The sequence below is a fragment of the Crinia signifera genome, chromosome 4 (assembly GCF_055691185.1).
Source record: "Crinia signifera chromosome 4, ASM5569118v1, whole genome shotgun sequence".
In the NCBI taxonomy this organism is placed as follows: Eukaryota; Metazoa; Chordata; class Amphibia; order Anura; family Myobatrachidae; genus Crinia; species Crinia signifera.
Window position 1 is genome coordinate 276,601,967 of NC_139220.1, and position 18,710 is coordinate 276,620,676.

At 43.6% G+C, this 18,710-nt stretch overlaps 2 protein-coding genes across 7 annotated transcripts in view; one reads left to right on the forward strand and one right to left on the reverse strand.

Moving 5' to 3' along the window:
- Positions 1–18,710, reverse strand: part of POLM (DNA polymerase mu) — a 53,776-nt gene that overhangs the window by 16,022 nt on the left and 19,044 nt on the right. For 4 of the 6 annotated variants that reach the window (XM_083184637.1, XM_083184638.1, XM_083184636.1 and 1 more), the window contains exons 11-12: positions 17,841–17,921; positions 15,253–15,464 (exon numbers count right to left, since the gene is read on the reverse strand). In XM_083184637.1, coding sequence (XP_083040763.1) covers positions 15,378–15,464; positions 17,841–17,921 — 168 coding nt within the window. In that variant the 3' untranslated portion in view covers positions 15,253–15,377. Of the gene's footprint in view, positions 1–15,252; positions 15,465–17,840; positions 17,922–18,710 lie in introns of those variants that run through there. The other 2 variants (XR_014473572.1, XR_014473571.1) reach the window with 1 other exon arrangement.
- On the forward strand, positions 4,655–13,919 carry H2AZ2 (H2A.Z variant histone 2). Its single transcript, XM_083184639.1, has 5 exons — positions 4,655–4,838; positions 10,734–10,811; positions 11,287–11,400; positions 11,574–11,703; positions 13,558–13,919. The coding sequence occupies exons 1-5, from the start codon at positions 4,836–4,838 to the stop codon at positions 13,617–13,619; spliced, it is 387 nt and encodes a 128-aa protein (XP_083040765.1). The 5' UTR covers positions 4,655–4,835; the 3' UTR covers positions 13,620–13,919.

Below are 18,710 nucleotides of genomic sequence, written 5' to 3' on the forward strand. Positions count from 1 at the left end.
TAAGTACTGGTGCCGCCCCCCCCCCCCCCCCCCCCAAATAGCTTATTCAGTAAGGTGTCGGTCTCCAGTAAGGTCATGGGTCTAATACAGGGAGTGACACTTGCAAAAATGATGTTAGAAGCGGGAGTAAGCCACATTAGCAATATAAACTGCTTTCAATTAACTGATTCAAACTCAAAGGGAAGGAGAGGCGCCCCCTTGGGAGCAGGATCCCGGCGGCAGATGACTCCATTGCCTCCCAGAGTTCTGCCTCTGCTTCTATTGAAAAATGACTGGCAAAGCTGCGAATTTCGCAGCTTTGAGAGTCATCAAAATGCCATCCGCCCCTCCTCGCATGCTGAGTTCCCCCGCACGCATGGGAATGGTTGTTTTGCATATATATCCATTCGCAGCCTGGCATTCGAAGACAAAATCATTCGATGATCGCTGACCATTGAATGATTTTGCAAGTGCTCGCAGACCTAAAACACCTCTGCGGTGTCTTAAATCTGTGGGCGCCCTGTACGGGAAGCAGGCGGGCAGCCGACATCCACTACCCGCCCCCGTGCGTCACAGACACATTACCATGGGAACGCCAATGAAACGCTGGGCGTTCCCATGTGCATGTCCCTTCGTCCCTGCCCCACACCCCCCATCTGCACTGCTAGCCACACTCGCTCGCACCAAGCGGCTGCACATGCGCAAGACCTGAATAAGATCCTTAGACTGTAGCTGTAGATTCGGACCAAAGTCCAGACATGCAGGCACTTTGTTGGGTAAATCATTTACATCCATTCGTACCATCCCGGCCTCTGGTGCTGTTCCTATATGCGCAGCCTTCTCAAGATTTGGGTACCTGGATAATTTATATACAAGACACCACTTTATTTCTGTCTGGGTATAACACATTTCTCAGCCTTGTAGAATGATCAGCGGCTTCCTCAGATATATTGTATAAGAATACCGCTCCTTTTTTAAAGCATTACTCGGCCTACAGAGGGCAAAGATGCATATTCCGGAATCCAAGCCTCTTTTTCGTTTTCGTTTGGCCAACTTTACCTGCTGATTTAACTGATCATCACGTCCCACCACTTTGGAAGTCCTCTGCTTTACTTTACCTGGAGAATTAGCAGCATCATCATTGAGGTTCCTGGATCTGGTTCATTCACCACCTGAAACATCAGAATCAAATCACCTCCAGCGGCACCCAGGACACAATATTGCCTTTCTGGATCCCTTCATATGGACTATCGCTTCGGTTCAGTGCAGGATATAACTCTACTCATTGGGTTGATTTCACTGATGCACATGGTTCCATTTTTCTATGATATTTGTGGGGGGGGGGGGTTTATAGGTGTTATTAAATATACCATTTTAATTGATTCACTTGTTAGACTATTTTACCATAGCTGCTTTTTTCTCTTTTCTATATGCATGCATTTCAAGCCTCTTTTCAGAGCCCGTTTTGGCTTATACTGCACGATCATCTATTACATGGGTCCTCAAACTGCGGCCCTCCAGATGTGGTGAAACTACAAAACCCAGCATGCCTTGCCACAGTTTTCCTATACGGGAGTGTTAAAACTGTGGTACGGCATGCTGGGAATTGTAGTTTCACCACATCTGGAGGGCCGCAGTTTGAGGACCCATGATCTATTATAAGAGCCTCACTTACGATTTACTGGAATATAATAACACAACTATTTTATGCTCTATGCGGTTTGTATACTTTATACATACACCATAACAATAAAAACAATACACATTTAAGACAGGTTGTCATTATCCTAACTATATTATATTACTATATAATATTAGTAACATTATTTTATAATCTAAAAACAATCATAATTAAAACATAGTTAAATAATTTATTACAATTATATATATATATCTCTGTGGGGGTGCCTGACAAAAATACGCCTGTATTGAAACGTTGCCAATCTCAATAAAAATATCTTTTTGGAATACTAGAGAGTCTGGAGTGCTGCGTCTACCCCCACAAGAGTGCACATACTTCTCGACGAAGGCACCCGACCAACTAAGGCTTAGGGAAGCTGTGCTCGGCCAATATATATTCACTGCTCCACCAGAAAGCAAAAGACCAGCAGGGTGCAGCACGTCAGTGGCCGCCGGCCGGGATACTGGGTCAAAGGTAATGGGTCAAAGGTAGGAACTTGGTGTCCTGGGTCCAGTTCGGGACAATCCTTTAATCAGAAGGCGCTCGACCATTGGCACAACAAGGAGAGACCCATCACCTATTCATCTTGGGCTTAGGAACTCCCTCTGGACGTTAGACTCCACTTCAGAAACTCCATGCCCCAACTGGGCTAATACAAGTGAGATCTGCTCATACTGAGTGTTGAGACTTTTTGCCAATAGAAGGGACTGTTATAAGGTCAAATGGTCAACTCAGGACCCATTACCAATTAGCCATCTACGTGAGAGACTGCATTAATGTATGCCAATTCACGGTTCTTGTTTATTTATATTTTCTTTTTATTTATTCTTAATGCTATATTATTGATTTTAATAAATTATCATTTAATTTACCCATGGTGTTTTAATTTATATTTTTTAAACTTATCCTTAGGGCTTAATTTTACTCCTGAACGGTTACATAGAATCTGGCCTTCTGTACCCGACTCCTGTGCGAGGAAATGTGGGCTTAGAGGTTATTTTTCACATATTTTGGACGTGCCCCATCATTCGGCCACTTTGGAATAAAGTGTTCCAAATGTTGAGTGTAATTCTGGGACTACAGATTCCCCCTGATCCAGCTATAGCACTTCTCCATTTATACCCAGGACATCTATCTGTAGGAGATAAATATTTAATGGGTCACGTCCTCGCTGCCACTAAGGCCGCTATAGCTCAGTTATGGAAATCTGATAAGATTCCTTCTTTAATGTTTATTCAAAACAAGATACATAACTATTTTATGAGCCAAATCCTCCTCCTCACTGAACTCGATCCATATGAAATGGCTTGGTTGGTCTCTATATAGAGAAAAAGTGGGCTGTACTTCTGTCTATAGCAATTCCACAAACCTTCTGGCATTATGCTCCCCATAATCTATACCTTCCCTTAAATGTGATATTTTTTTACTTACTTATTTTTTACTATTCTGTATGGTATTGTTTAGTACTTCACTTAGTTTCTCTCTCCTATATATCTCATATAAATGTGACATTATCTCTTAAGGCAATTTTTGGGCAAATGTATTTGAATGTGGCATTGTTTTTTTTTTAATATGTAATTTGCTCCTATTGCTCCCCATTTTCCCCTAATTTTTTCTTTCTGTAACCCCCCTCAAAAATTTCAACAAAAAAACTAATGGAAAAAAAACCCCTGCATTTATTTATATGCCAACTTTGTGTGTTTTTTATTTTTTTGCAATTAGTTTGTTCTGCTCATTGTTTATTTACTGATATTGTTAGCCTGAGCCTACACACCATGGAATGATATAGATATATATATATATATATATATATATATATATATATACACATATTGGTTCAATGTATTATATACACCATCATCCATTTTTTTTATTATTATTTATATAGCGTGCATTGCCTTTAGCAATTATATTATCATTTCTAGAATATGCTGATATATATATATATATATATATAACTACTTTTTTGATGCCCATGTCTCATCACCTAGGTAATTGGTTAGGTTACTAATAAAAATGACAACTGGAAATTCTAGCAATAATAATTATATGGGTTACATATATGCAAACACACACACTGATTGTGGTATTGGCAGGAATGTGTAAAGAATAGTTATATATAGTAAGGAGACGTGCTAGTTCCACAAACAAATCATTTCTATACATAAATGTATGCAATTGGTTTTACTCCCTAATACAAGCAGTTATATTAAACCGCGATAGTGTGTATGTACGTAGCGTTGTGCTACAGCTACTGCATATGTAAATGCTGTCAGTCAGCCTCTGTGACAGAAAGCCCACAGACGGGGCGATGCGCACTCGCTGTCACTATGGAGCAGGCGCCATTTTAGCTAAGTATTTTTTTTTTCCTTTAGCAAACAAGGCTAAGGGCTGTTTCACACAGTACGGTTCCTGCCGCACGGTGAAATCCCGTACGGCCAGGGAGCCGTGCCGCACTCAGCAGTTGTGAATGGACACTATTGTGTCCATTCACACGGGACGGCCACGGCCCGGCCGCACGGCTGCAGCCGGATCCCCCCACTGGAAGGGACGGCTGCCGGGCTGTGGCCATCCCTGCCATTATAAAATTCTGAGTGCGGCGCGGCTCCCTGACCGTACGGGATTTCACCGTGCGGCAGGAACCGTACTGTGTGAAACAGCCCTTAGAGTGCGGGAAAGGGACGGGGCTGCCCACATCCAGAAGCCATTCATACTATTAGCTTATTACTCTGTCAATCAGAACGATATCCACGCCCCCTGATGGGAGCGCGTCAGGATTGGCGGCCTGATTTATCGCTTAGCCCCGAGTACCCATTACCATTGGCCGCATCTCTGCCGCTGACGCGCAGTATCCACGCCCACTCACTTGCGGGCCGTGTGCAAAAACAAGCTGAGGGGCCTTGGGAGGGAAGCGGCCGTTAAGAGAGGGGGGCGGGGTTACACCAGGCACCCAGGGAAGAAGGCCACACGCTATTGGTGTGGACGCGGTTTCAAACCAGGAAGGCCCGCCGTGATTGGCTGCAGCGTGTCCTCTCGCTCGGGCCTGACGGGCAGGGGGGGGTTATTGTGTGTGTGTGAGGCTGAGAGTACGCGGCGGTACCGGCAGCAGAGAGGAGCATAAACACGGGGAAACTCGCTCAGGATTCTCTAACGGCGACGCTCAGAGCTCCGGATCATGGTAAATACCTCGGGCGGAATTAGTCGCCAGTGTGTGTGGAGGCGGGGGAAGGCGGCACGCACCCCGGAACGCGTCTCGGTGCCGGGAAAGGCGGGAAGAAATGTCCTGCAGCAACTCCCGCTGTCCGCGCATGCACCGAGATGAACGGCAGTATTCCCCGAACATCCTCTGCCCGCCCGGACTCCTGCATGCACTACCCCTGCAGCGCAGGCGGCCCCCTGGTCTTTCGGCAGCTGGTGCTGCTGCTGGGCTATGGGTGCAGGAAAGCGGGGACCATGTATGGGAGTCCCCTGGACTGGAGCTAGCAGGCTGCGGTGCAGGAGTCCGGCGCACAGCTGCAGGACAGACCCCCTGTGTGACCACTTCCCCGCCTACACGTTACTGTTGTGCAGGGACAATGCACTGGGGGAGCTGCTGCTTATAATGGGGACGGATTAGAGCGGAGCTTCCTGCAACAACAATACACTGTCACCCAAACCACCTGTATCTGTCACCCTGCTCAGCTCCAGCCAACCCAACTTCAAAGTGTCTCTAACACATTCAGTTATACAAGTTCTAGTTTGAGGTTGCATAGTGGAGGCAGTAAAATTGTCTGATATCTGGCTGCACACATACACTGAAAAGAATACATTATTATGCACCTTTATAGAATGTCAGGGATATATGCTCAAATTACAGTACTAAGCAGTCCCTTCCACAACTGGCTGAAGGTACTTCACAATTACAGGTTGAGTATCCCTTATCCAAAATGCTCAGGACCAGGAACATTTTGGATAAGGGATTATTCAGTATTTTGGAATATTTCAATTATGTATTTTGAAGTATTTTGGCATTTATGCTGTATAAACACATCAACCACATGAATTACACACAAATATATTTTATTTGTTCAAAAATCAAGATTTCAAAACATGAAACAATGTGTGTGTACTGTACTATCTCAGGCACTGAATTTGAATGCCAAGCAATCATTTTGTTGCACTTATATAGTGCCAGTTACATATCATATCCTCAGTAGTGCTGTTACAGATGTCCCCAGTAAATTTTTAGCGGAATCTTTTTTTTTTGGTACTTCTGTACTTTCACGGCGCCAGCATGGCGGCGCGCGTCAGAGTCCCCTTGCGGGACTCACTTCGCTCGCCCACGCTGCGGGCTCGGTTGCTCGCTACGCTAATTAAAATCAACTCCATGCCAACATGGATAGTGGAGGTATGAACTATCCATGTTGGCATGGCGTTAACTTAGTTTATTTTACTTAGTTAGTGGCGAGCGTAACCCGGAAGTACGCGGGGCGCCATGAAAGTAAAGAAGTACCTTTTTTTTTTTTCATTTTTCACTTTCTGGAATGTATGGTTTTCGGAATAATTCGGATACTCAACCTGTAATATAATTGGCCAGACAGGATGCAAGAGTAAGCACCACACCTATCAATATGGTTGGAAGCGCTATTCTGGAACAGTACATCACAAGAAAGCTGCTGTTTGAATTACTCCGCCAAATATAAAACCTGAGGCGTTATAGTTATATTAATTCAGGGCAAATTAACTTGTGTATGCAAGTGGGATACACATGAAAGCATTCACTACCACATAGGGCTCCAAAACACTTTTTGTGCAAAGTAGGGCTAATTTCAATCCCCAAATGAGGCAGTCAGGTAAAACACAGCTGCAACCTTTGTGTTATGTAGGGTACACACCATGACGACCTGCTCACGATGCACACCGTGAGCGGGTCAACAGTGTCTCGTCCGACCCGCTGAGGCACGACCCGCTCACGATGTGCACCGTGAGCGAGTCCGATCCGATGGCGACCCGCACCCGGCTGTATGGTCGTTTTTTAGATCCTACCTGCAGCAGGTAGGATCTGAATAACGACCGACCCGCGGGGCCATGCATCGGATCGGGATCGGACCAGAACAGGGGAAAAAAGGGCCCAATCTACATCCAATTGGTCAGAATTGGATCTAGATTGAGGGGATCGGGCCCTAGTCGTCCTGGTGTGTACCCAGCATAAGATTGATCCCACAACTTGAATTTGTCAGAACTAAAGTACTCGACATGAAGAGTGCAATTTAGATACCCAAAAGACAAACATTTTGCTCAAATAGAATTATTCACACAGAACAATTGTAATTTTCCATCAGTAACACCACTAAACTCCCCTACCGGATATAGGGGGGGTTACTCCATGTGTAATATTTCCAACAGTTGAAAATCAGCACTTTTCAACAAGACTAAATAGGTAGAATATAAATTCTACCCAATCTATCCAGTGGTCGTAACACACGTTGATAGGCAAAAGAACTGCTCCACAGGTTTTGTTAGTTTAGCATCCATTTTCAACAATGGAAATCAAACTTTTAATAAAGTCAAATCCGCATGGATTTAAATGCAGCTGAAGGTGTCCACATTGAATGGGGGTATGTGCCGATATTTTCCACAGACCGAAATAGACCATATTGAATGGATTCCCCCCAATAGTATACAAAGCAGAAAAACTTTGGATATTGGTGCTAATATACTGCAAATGTGTGTAAGTAGCACATAAGATGGATTAGAGTTGGGCACACACAACGCAATGTGTATCCAGTGTGATCTCGCTGGCTGGGGGGGGGGGGGGGGGGGGGGGGGCGGGTCACGACGGAGCAGGGGCCATGCTGCTCACAACATAGCCCTCACATGTGATGTCCACCATCGTCTTGCATGTACAGGTGAGAATGTAGCTAATACCACACAGGAAGGAGACTATAAAGAAGAACTAAACAATTTTGCCAATTCTGACATTTTTTGATCAAAATATGCCAATTGCCTGTTTAGCTTGGTACATACACACAGATTTACAGTATGTTACTGGTAAGTCTGTTTTGTGTACATACTGTATGACATTAATATTTCTAGCCAGCTGGTACCATGTACTATCCTCAAAAAACCTGTGGGGAATGACAGTATGAATTTCTCTAGAGTATTTTACAGAAATGATCAGTTTATGCTAAGGCAATATTCGTCAGGATGTCACAACATACGTCCAATAACACATGATTTAATATGCAAGACAAAGTCAAGCATGCATTAGAAACTTGACTTGGAGATTATATTTCTTGGATACAATTTGTAAATTTGCATTATAGGTATTAAGCAAACTCGGGAAAAAATACCGATCTTTCATTTCCCATGCCTTTTTTGCACATCTACAAAAACAAGTACAACTGTGCTAGGTATGGGAACCCTAGAAAGTCTGGTTGTTATAGTCCAACCCCTTTCCATAGCAACCTTTTTCTCAATAGAAAATGTATTATGATTCTTACAGCACAAAAAGTATCTATATTGGGCTTATAGCGGCTACACACTGACATTGTGCCCAAGTCAATATGTCAGCCTAACATATCAGAACTGGTGTACACATTGAGGGATGAAACGATTGCTGTACCATTCTTTACTAACATGCATGGTGGTACTACGGATCCCGCTAGTTTTGATGTGCAGCACATCAAACCTATCATCTCATGCAAATGCAGGTATGCGTATATACAGCGATCTGCCATCAGTCCATCCAACTGGGCAGCTCAATACTAGCCTGTGTAATACATATATATTATACAGGTTGAGTATCCCTTATCCAAAATGCTCGGGACCGCATTTTGGATAAGGGATTTTTTTCGAATTTTGGAATACATTTTTTTCAAACTTACCCGATGCCCTGACATCCACAGTGCCCTTCAGGATACTCTTCGGTGGCATCTTCCATCCCATGGGTGCATTGTGCGAGGGCACTCGTGACATCACCGGCACAATGCACCCCTGGGACCTGAGATGCCGCTGGAGAGGATCCCAGAGGCCACAGTGGACGAGGTATGGGTGGGGAAAAAAATAAAAAAGGTGGGTGGGAGGACCAAAATATGCTGGAAAAAAACAACACTTTTTGGAATACATGGATAAGAGAAACCAGACCAGACCTGTAATACTATTTTCATTTAAAAAAAAAAAAAATACATCTTACCTCATTCATTGTATTGCAACTTAAGCCTCCAAATCCATTTATAAAGGCGGGGTCTTTGTATAAAATGACACCTATTTACCTATAGAATACAAATTTACTAGCTGTTAAAAACAATAAAAAAAAAGTTGACTCCCTGTTGCAGTGATCGCAAAGGTTGATTATGTGGGTCCCATGAATTCATCATTCATTTCACTGTTTGAGTTACTGACCATTCACAGACCAATCTGTAATCACTAATAGTCTGACAAATAATAGTAAAAAAACTGTCACTCAGCCAACACCCAACAGGACAGACTGTCCGGCATGCTGAGTAATTGCCAGTCAGACCTTTCCAAATGGTCTCCGTTCCTCACGTACAGTTACGGCTGGAGAAAAAGTGGGGAGCACCCTCATGAGTTGTGTCCTGGTTGGCCACTCCAGTTGGCATTGCTTGTTTATTGACAAGGCTGTCAGAAATAGACATTCTGACCAATCTCTTACCACTTTCACATCGCCGACACGTTTTAAAAACCGGTATTTAAAACGGTAATTAAAACGGGTCAGAGCCTTAACATTGCCGCAGATTACCGTTTTAAATACCGGTTTATACCCCTTTCACATCGCACTTTCAAACGGTAAATTGCCGGGTTTTTTTCCCTTTTTAAAACGTTTAAGCCTGCACTGTGAATGCATAGCATTGTACACATTCACATTGCACAAAAAACGGCAAGGAACCGTGTAGGACTCTGCTTTTTACACGGTTCGAAATGCCAGTTAACTTTAAACGGTAAATCGGCTGTGGTGCATTCACAGTGCAGGCTTAAACGTTTTAAAAAGGGAAAAAAACGGCAATTTACCGTTTTAAAAGTGCGATGTGAAAGGGGTATAAGTTTGTTAGGGAGGCCCTCGCCGCCATTTCTAGGTAAAAATCATTGCAGTTCAATAGAGTAATTTAAATCCAACGATTAGTTTATCTTCTCACACATTTGTTTCTGTGTAAAAGCACAAGGCAGAGAAAACTCTCAGCAACTGAGACTAGGACTAATCATGATGACAGAAGTTTTGTAGGTATGGAGATCACCTGCCACAGGTATAATCACTGGAATATTTTAGAAATGGTGGTGATGTGATTGTCCTCCTTATGCTTCCGCTGTAAAATGTTCTTGTTAAAAGGTTACCTCAACCCAATGCAGCTACTCCAATAATGTAGTGCATGTATAGGAATGTTAAATGGCCACTCACAATTCAGTAGCGTTCAGCTGTTTTCTCATCTCAGATCTTGGTTGGGGCACAGTACTGTTGTGCTGGAGTTGCTCTGCATAGTTCCTCCTTATATTGGCTTTGGACTGCTCATCTGTGTTGAAGTCCTAAGTGTTACAATGTACACACTGTGCCCAGTACTTGCACTAGAAGAGTTAAAGTGCACCAAACAGACTGACCAAGACACATTTCAGAGCACATAATCATTAAAGAACGGTTCTTTGTTTGAGTCCTTTTCAAGGGTAAATTAAGGGTGGTCATACTTGAACCATACCCCCTTTGCACAATCACATGAGGAAGATTTAATGAAAGTCAGAACAATCTCTGTTCCAGCCTATATTAATATACTGGGTCACATGCAACATCTTCCAGTTGGCAGTGAGAGCATGCATCTGCAGGTAGACACCTTTTTTTATATGACATCACACCACCATTGTTCACATGCGTTACTCTGTAATTAGCAAAACTTTGAGGATCCCAAGCAGAGACCGGGCTGCACTGTATTCTCCTCCTGCATTAATAAGGTACATTTAAAATGCAAGGAGAGGATCAGTTACAGTATGGATGGGTACTCCAGATGGAATCCCACAGTTGCAGACTAGAACATGTTTTCCATAGAAAATAAAATACTAAGTTACATTTCCTCTGTTTAATGTATAGGCTGGTGGTAAGGCTGGGAAGGATAGCGGGAAGGCCAAGGCTAAGGCAGTATCCCGCTCACAGAGAGCAGGGCTGCAGGTAAGTGCATACTCTTATGTCCAATCAAATCAGTTAATAAAAAAAATAAAATAAAGTCTATTGTTTACCTTCTTAACTTAGATATTAAATGAGAACTTTTTACAAAAAAAAAAAAAAATTCTCCTTTTTAAACCTCCCAGCTCAAGTATCCTCTGAATCCATTTTTTTTTTTTTTTTACCACCTTCACTTAGTATTTCCTTTTAAATTAATAGGACTGTAATAGACAATGAGTAGTTGATCCTATTAAATGCGAAGGGTGCGTTTAATCACCAGCCACAGCACTTGGTCTCGCACCCTTTGCAGGCGAGTTTCAGCACGAATCCAAGCAGCATACACTTGTGTGAATACCAGCTGCCGTACAGCCACTGCCACAGTGATTTCCCCCTGAAAAGTCATCGCTCTAAATAGGATTGACACCTAAATCTGCTTATTTATTGGAAAGATGGATTGTGGCGACTTGCGTTTTTGTTTTAGTTCCCAGTGGGCCGTATCCACAGACACTTGAAGACCCGCACTACAAGCCACGGAAGAGTTGGTGCTACTGCAGCAGTGTACAGTGCTGCCATTCTGGAATACCTAACTGCTGAAGTAGGTTTATAAGCCTTTTAAATTACTTGCAAGATGGGGTGAGTAGAAAATCGGTATGCTGGGATAAAATGTATTGTTTACCATTATATGGCACTGCAGATGATAAACTAAGCTAGAGCAAATCATTAGCAAGTTCATCATTTAATAGACCACTTTTTGTGTTTAAAAACAAGGTGTTGGAGTTGGCAGGAAATGCCTCTAAGGATTTAAAAGTGAAGCGTATCACTCCTCGTCACTTGCAGCTAGCCATTCGTGGTGATGAAGAATTGGACTCCCTCATCAAGGCCACCATTGCAGGAGGAGGTACTTTGCCAGTGCTGTACTCCCAGTTATTTGCAGTGTTCGGTTATTGGCCAGCTTCTATAGTTTATAGAGTTACCTGTGGCTAATAAAGTTGACTGCAGAGCTCGCAAATATGTATTTCAATCCCATACACACTTCTGACTGAAGGGGTGTAAATGAATTAATCAATGTGTTCTTACATAGGCAAAGTTCACTGATTGCATGTTGATTAAACATTGGTCTACAAAGGAGCATCTTACATTGCAGTGGCCCCCTAGGAGTACAGTTGCTGTTATTCCATACTAGGTGTAATGCGGGGTACACACCAGGACGACCCGCTCACGATGCACATCGTGAGCGGGTCGTCAGTGTCTCGTCCGACCCGCTCACGATGACGCGGGAGGGCACGACCCGCTCACGATGTGCACCGTGAGCGGGTCCGATCCGATGGCGACCCGCACCCGGTTCTATGGTCGTCATTGAGATCCTACCTGCAGCAGGTAGGATCTCAATAACGACCGACCGACCCGCGGGACCGCGCATCGGATCGGAATCGCTCCACACCAGGTCAGAAAAGGGCCCAATCAGCACACAATCTACATCCGATTGATCGGAATTGGATCTAGATTGTGCTGATCGGGCCCTAGTCGTCCTGGTGTGTACCTAGCATTAGATATGTACACCTTTTCCCAAAAATGCAGTTCAGACCACGGGTGCCGGACGGGTTCCAGACAGTCATTTACCCAACGTCGGGATCCCAACTGTCAAAACGCCGACAGCCGGGTGCCCGAAGGACACCCGCTATTTTCCCTCGTGGGGGTCCACGTGGCGAGCCCCCAAGGGGCTTCTTTGCGCTCGCCATGCTGTCTGACTCCGGGCAGTCGGGATAATGACTGTCGGAGTCCCATAACACACCGCAGACCACATGTGCCACCATAGTCTACATAAGGCACTGCTTGATAAATACAAAGAAGGAATGGTTTTTACTCGCAGCTGCCACTAGATGGTGTCTGACGGAGCAATTAAATTGTTGCTCTATTTGGGCGTGAATGGCTGTAGGCCAGTGCTGGGCAATTGCGGCCCTCCAGATGTTTGATGAACTACACATCCCAGGATGCTTTGCATTAGTTTTACTATGTGGCCATGCTGAAACTGATGCAAGGCATGCTGGGATGTGTAGTTCATCAACATCTGGAGGGCCGCAATTGCCCAGCCCTGCTGTAGGCGATACATTTCTGTTTAGAACCTCCTGAGGTAGAGAGCTCAAATTGTGCACAAACCAAACCAAATATCAAAACACAATAAAATGGCTCTGATATATACCAACAAAATCAACTGAATTCCACCCTTAAGTACACAACACAGAAGTATCCATACTGACTGCTTGAACTGTAGTAGAAATCTTATGGTGCCCATACACGTAAGAGATTGCCTGTGATCCATGCGATCTTGATAAATTGCCATGACAAATTGCATGCTTCACCCATCACGATGCACTGGCTCGCCAGTCCAATCTCACGTCACCAGATGTTATGTTCTGCAATACAATCTGTGGTGTAGTGGAGCTGGGGGCAGAATTTGAAAAGCTTTGGCTGAGCTTTCAGCCGATCAGAGCGCTGCCCAGTCTTTTGAAATTAGTTTTCAAATTTTGCTGCCCGCTGACTGCCACTGCCCGTCAGCCCTCCTGCCGATAGCTCCGCTACACTACCCGCCAGTCCTCTTCCACCATCCAATGTGTCATCGCAGGTGGCATGCGACATTAGGTGCTGGAAAAAAAGCTCTTCAGATGCCATCGGAAATAGCATTTGTGTATGGGCACCCTAACATGTGAGTGGACAGTATGGTCATTTTTTTTTTTCTCTACCTTTTCTGCAGGTGTAATTCCTCACATCCACAAGTCTCTGATTGGAAAGAAGGGACAGCAGAAAACTGCATAAGGAAAAGGCCCGGCTTCCCTCTACCATTGTACTGTAACTGGGACAGATGAAAAATGGGGATATGTGGAATTTGTTTTGTTTATTTTCGTCAAAATTTTACTTTTTCTAAAAGATAGTTAAAAGGAAGTTAATAGACAAAGTGTAGAATTAAGGTTAAACCTTAGTATGTTGTTTAGGTTCAGTTTCACAAAAAAAAAAAGTTCCTGGAGTCTTGTAAATGAAATCTGTATGTTGATTGGCTAGGTTTCTCCCGTGTGTGTTTTATACAAAAATGGAACAGATAAACCATTTTTTACAGAAGGTTGCGTCTGATTAGTTTTTAATCTAGGGCCTGGGGCTTCTTCCTGCAATAAAGTTTTTGATCCACAGTTTCTTTACAAACTACCAATTCCCAGGGTTTGCTTGAAATTTCAGTCAGCATCTCTGAAATAAATGGGTTACCATACTTATTGTTATACATCGCCGAGCTGGGAATGACCCGACTCCAACCTTTTCACACTGAACTCTAGTCCCAGATTATGCACAGGCCAACCTTCCTTATAACCTGTCAACAACAACCTAGGTTATAGGGGTACTTGTGTATTATCACGTTGCCCGTTATATAGTTAGCGTAGTGTCTCTGTCGGCATCAGCTGTTCCTGTAGTCTGTACGTTCGTGGCTATCCAGAGCTTACATTTGTTAGCGTAGTCAGTCAGCGCTTATTACATTGTGTGGGAACCATTGACCATTTTAACCTACCTGACATGACCGGTGTGAATGTGTTCCTGCAACACCCCCACTATCCACGCCAGCCCAAGCATGGCGAGCGTACCCGTCCTCCTGACCTGTTCATACCCCCACTATCCACGTCAGCGTGGAGTTGATTTTATTTATAAAGTGTGGCGAGCCCCATGAGGGGACTCGGATTATACGTCAAGTAATTGCTGCGCTGGCCACACTTTATAAAATAGACTCCAAGCCGACGTGGATAGGGGGGATATGAACAGGTCGGGAGGACGCATACCGCGTGCGCTCGCCACGCTTCAGGCTGGTGTGGATAGTGGGGGTTTGTGCAGGAGACGCACATGCTACCGTACTTCTAACCCTGTTAGTCTCCCTGAAGCAGACACGGGCAGGGTTGCCATACCGCCGGTACAATTACTGAGACGCACAAGGTTTTGAGACGCTCTTGCATCTCAGGCAGATGGTGCGCCTCTCCGCCGGTGATCTGGCGGTTACCGGTGCTGTATGAGAGGTGCTCACTAGGCTTGCCAGGGACAGTATGGTGACACTACGATGACTACGCAGGGCTGCCGCAAGGACACTATGCTGACTACGCTAGGCAGCCGTTGGGCTACGCTGATAATGTAGCTTAGCCTACGCTGAAAACGTAGCGTAGCCTGCCGCTGTGATAATACACAAGTACCGTTATAGGTATTCTGTGAAAGGGGTATTAACCTCTGCACTGGTAGGTTAGGGGAATACTATCACTGAAACAATTAGTGTGACTTTAAATCACAGGGACTTGGAACCAGAATTTAGCCCAGGAAAATTTTTAACCAGAGTAACGTGTCACTTGTCAATGGACTCAGTATACTATAATGCAGCTTTTACCGTAATGGCAAAATAAAAGTCAAACGCTAATTTCTCAGATAGCTCTTAAAACATTCCTAAAATACTTTTAATACAAATATATCTGCATTTACCCAAATTAGTACCTTTGCACACGCAAATTCTGCAGTTTGGATCATGGACGTCTTTTGAAGCTTCACAATAAGTTAGGCATTTCTATCTGATGGTGGCATATAGTGTAATCCTAGATGTGCAAATATCTCTTCCTCAGATGTCACTGGGACAGAGCATCCCTGAAACCACAAACAAATGGGAAGACTTTTATACCACAGAATCCTTTGGCATGTTATTAAAGAAGTTCTCCTTTGAATGAGAAAATTCCATTCAATAATAACCATATGGAATTAATTAGTTCCTAAACAAAAGCCATACAGTTTTCCCTGGGAGTTTGTACTCCTACAGACTGTTCTTTGACTGAGCTTAAGGAGGACCAATCAGAAGCTGCCATCAAGACACTGTAGCTACTGACTGGCCCATCTGTGTGATGGATAGGGCCACCACTTTATAGAACAGCTATAACAGTGTATTGCTGTAGTTGTGTATTGAAAGGTCAGTTTGGTTAAGTAAAACCATTCCATTCATTTTTCAGCCAGCCATACAAAAAGTCTTATACCCCTTTCAGACAGAAAAGTCTGAAAATCCCGGCAAATACACGGCATTTCAAATGCCGTGTCAATTTGCCGGGAGCAGCCTGACCCCCCTTCACACAGCCTGACCCCCCTTCACACAGCCTGACCCCCCTTCCTCCAGTCTCCAAACCTATAAGCGTTCCCTGAAGACTCATCTCTTCAGGCAAGCTTATCAAATACCAGAACCAGTCATAGAACCTTGCGTTCTGGTGAAATCGATGCAATAAAGAATACAGTATCTATCCTTATGTATCAATGCCTATTTCCCTATAGATTGTAAGCTTGCGAGCAGGGCCCTCCTACATTTTGACTGTCTGTAAATACACTGTTTTGTTGTATCACTGTCTGCTATTGTAAAGCGCAACGGAATATGCTGCGCTATATAAGAAACTGTTAATAAATAAATAAATAAGAACAAAATTACCAGGTTGAAAATTTCTACCTGGTAATTTGCTGAATAACACGGGTATTTCTTCTGTGTGAAAGGGTCAACACGGGTCATAAATCCCGTGTCCTCGACCCTGGTCATTTCCCGGGTCGGAGACACGGGATTTACGACACGGGTGTGCCCTTTCACACAGAAAAAGGACCCGTGTATTTAATGAAATTCCCGGGTGGAACGGCTTCACCCGGGTATTTCATTTTCTGTGTGAAAGGGGTATTATGAGCAGCAATAGTCATGCATGCTTGCTCAATAATGCACATTTTCTGTTTTTAAAATACAATCAAGGGCTTGCTTTTGCTTGCATGTAGTGAAAGCAGACAATTTCTAGGTTGGGACAAATCTGTCCAGCGATCAGGTCCGAATTAGGCCGTAAGTTGTGATCGCATTTCCTTATGCCCAGCTTCTTCTTCGTATCACTATTTGAACACAACACGCAAGCAGACCCTGCTAATTAATAATGACATGCAGCATGACTATATACTTTGTGCAATATGGAAAGGAAATATACTCTCATTTAACAATTCATATGCAGATACAGCCACAGTTGCACACAGAATACAGCCATGTTTGCTTGTTTGTCATTTTCACATAGTGATGGAACAAATCAGCCAAGGTTAGCAAAGCAACCCGGGAACTGTTGGCTCACTCACCCCAGGCATCTTGTGGTGCATGGGGTATGGAGGTTAGATGTATGAGGACACATCTAATGTTTTATAATGTTGCTCAGGTGAAAAAGAAGAGGTCGCTAATTCCCAATTTTTCAATAAAATATTTCCTCTAAATTTTGAGACCACTGGAAAGAAAAAAAAAAAAAAAAAAACACCTGTGTTTGCAACATTCCTCCTGGAGCCTGGCATTATAACAGTGAGAATTAATGTGATATATGACTGCGCTTGTGGTTACGGAGGTGGAACAGTGGATCATGCAGCACACTGCTCCTGGTTATGGGTTATTTGAAACCAACAGTTTCCCGCCTGAATTGAATGGTGAGCAGAAGGACCAGGAGGAAACTGCAGTCCTATAAATCGTAACTTCTCCTTGTTCAGTCTGCATCCATGAAAGTCAAACTATTATGTAGAGGCAAATAAAAGTCCACTACTGTGGGTGAGTAAATAGCTTTAAAATAGTAAACCGTATATTTCTGGACAAAGGAAGTGCTATTTTATAATCCTTTAGCACCATTTTATCATTGCAGTGGTTTGCAAAGAATGCCAGTTACACGAGTCCCTTCCTTTTATGAAGCTAAATTAGTCTACCACGCAAACAATCCTTAACACGTGGGAGTTTTTGTTGGACCCAGAGTAAATGAAGCCCAAAGCAGAGCACTACAAAGGCTAGAGGAAGAGGGATAACAAGTATTCACGCCACAGAATAGACGCTACATTTAAAAGATATAAACCGGAGACCAAAATTTGCTAACAAATATACTTTCTACAGCTGCACAGTTCACAGTAATAAACAATTCAAAGATGAAATCCGACATCCTCCGATAGTCTTATTCATATGTAATCTGTCACCTCTCTCGGGACACTAACCTCTGCATCATGGAGTCCATGGCTAGTTAGAGACAGCTTTTTCTCGTGCCATGAGAAGCGCCTCATCTCCCTCTCAAAGTGCTGCAAGAAAGATTTTTAATATTAGAACATTTTTTTCCCAGACACTAACTTTATACATATTAGAAGATCTGTCCATTCACAGCTCTGTCCTTTATGTACAGCTGGGAATAACTATGAAGTCTGGAACTCTTGCAGGCGCACATTCATCAAGCCATAAGGCTAGTTTATATACTGTAGGTTTGTGTCACAAGTCTTCCAAATCAAAGAAGTCAAGTAATACTTTTGTTTTCTAGCTGTATAGTAGGTACCTCAATGTTTTCCTTGGCCAGAAACACCTCTGCATCTGAGCAGTGACTGCTCACTATTCCCAGACAGACTGCATTCAGATTGGGATGAATAATCTGTCGCTGCTGTTGCGGTGCAATAATAGAACTACTATGCTGTGGGGGACAACAGTTCTAGCAAGATTCCCTGTAATTTTATTCACGGACCATAAAAACCTGTTCTAAAAATTGCCAGGACAGGTGATCATTCTTACATTACTTATAGCCCTAGAAACTAAAATGGACAATGCCTCAGTGCTGATTCATACATTCCTGCAAGGATATGCCTGTTCTGCATCCACCATGTTTCCACTCATTGACATTGAAAATGCCTCCTGGAAAATCGTATCAGAACTATGCACAAAATGACTGATGGGCTCTGCTGTCAAGGATTCAGTAAGGTCTGTGGGGTGGTGGTGGTCAGCTTCTCCAAAGCAGCCCATTTTGCTTCCTTAAAGGGACAAGCTTTGGCCCTGAAGCTACGGTATCTGATGTAGTAAAAAAAAAAAAAAGCTTTGGGTTACAA

Coding starts and splice junctions, on each gene's coding strand:
- H2AZ2 (XM_083184639.1), top strand. Junction 10,812..11,286: donor CACAGAGAGCAGGGCTGCAG/GTAAGTGCATAC, acceptor TTTTTGTTTTAG/TTCCCAGTGGGCCGTATCCA. Junction 11,704..13,557: donor GGCCACCATTGCAGGAGGAG/GTACTTTGCCAG, acceptor CCTTTTCTGCAG/GTGTAATTCCTCACATCCAC.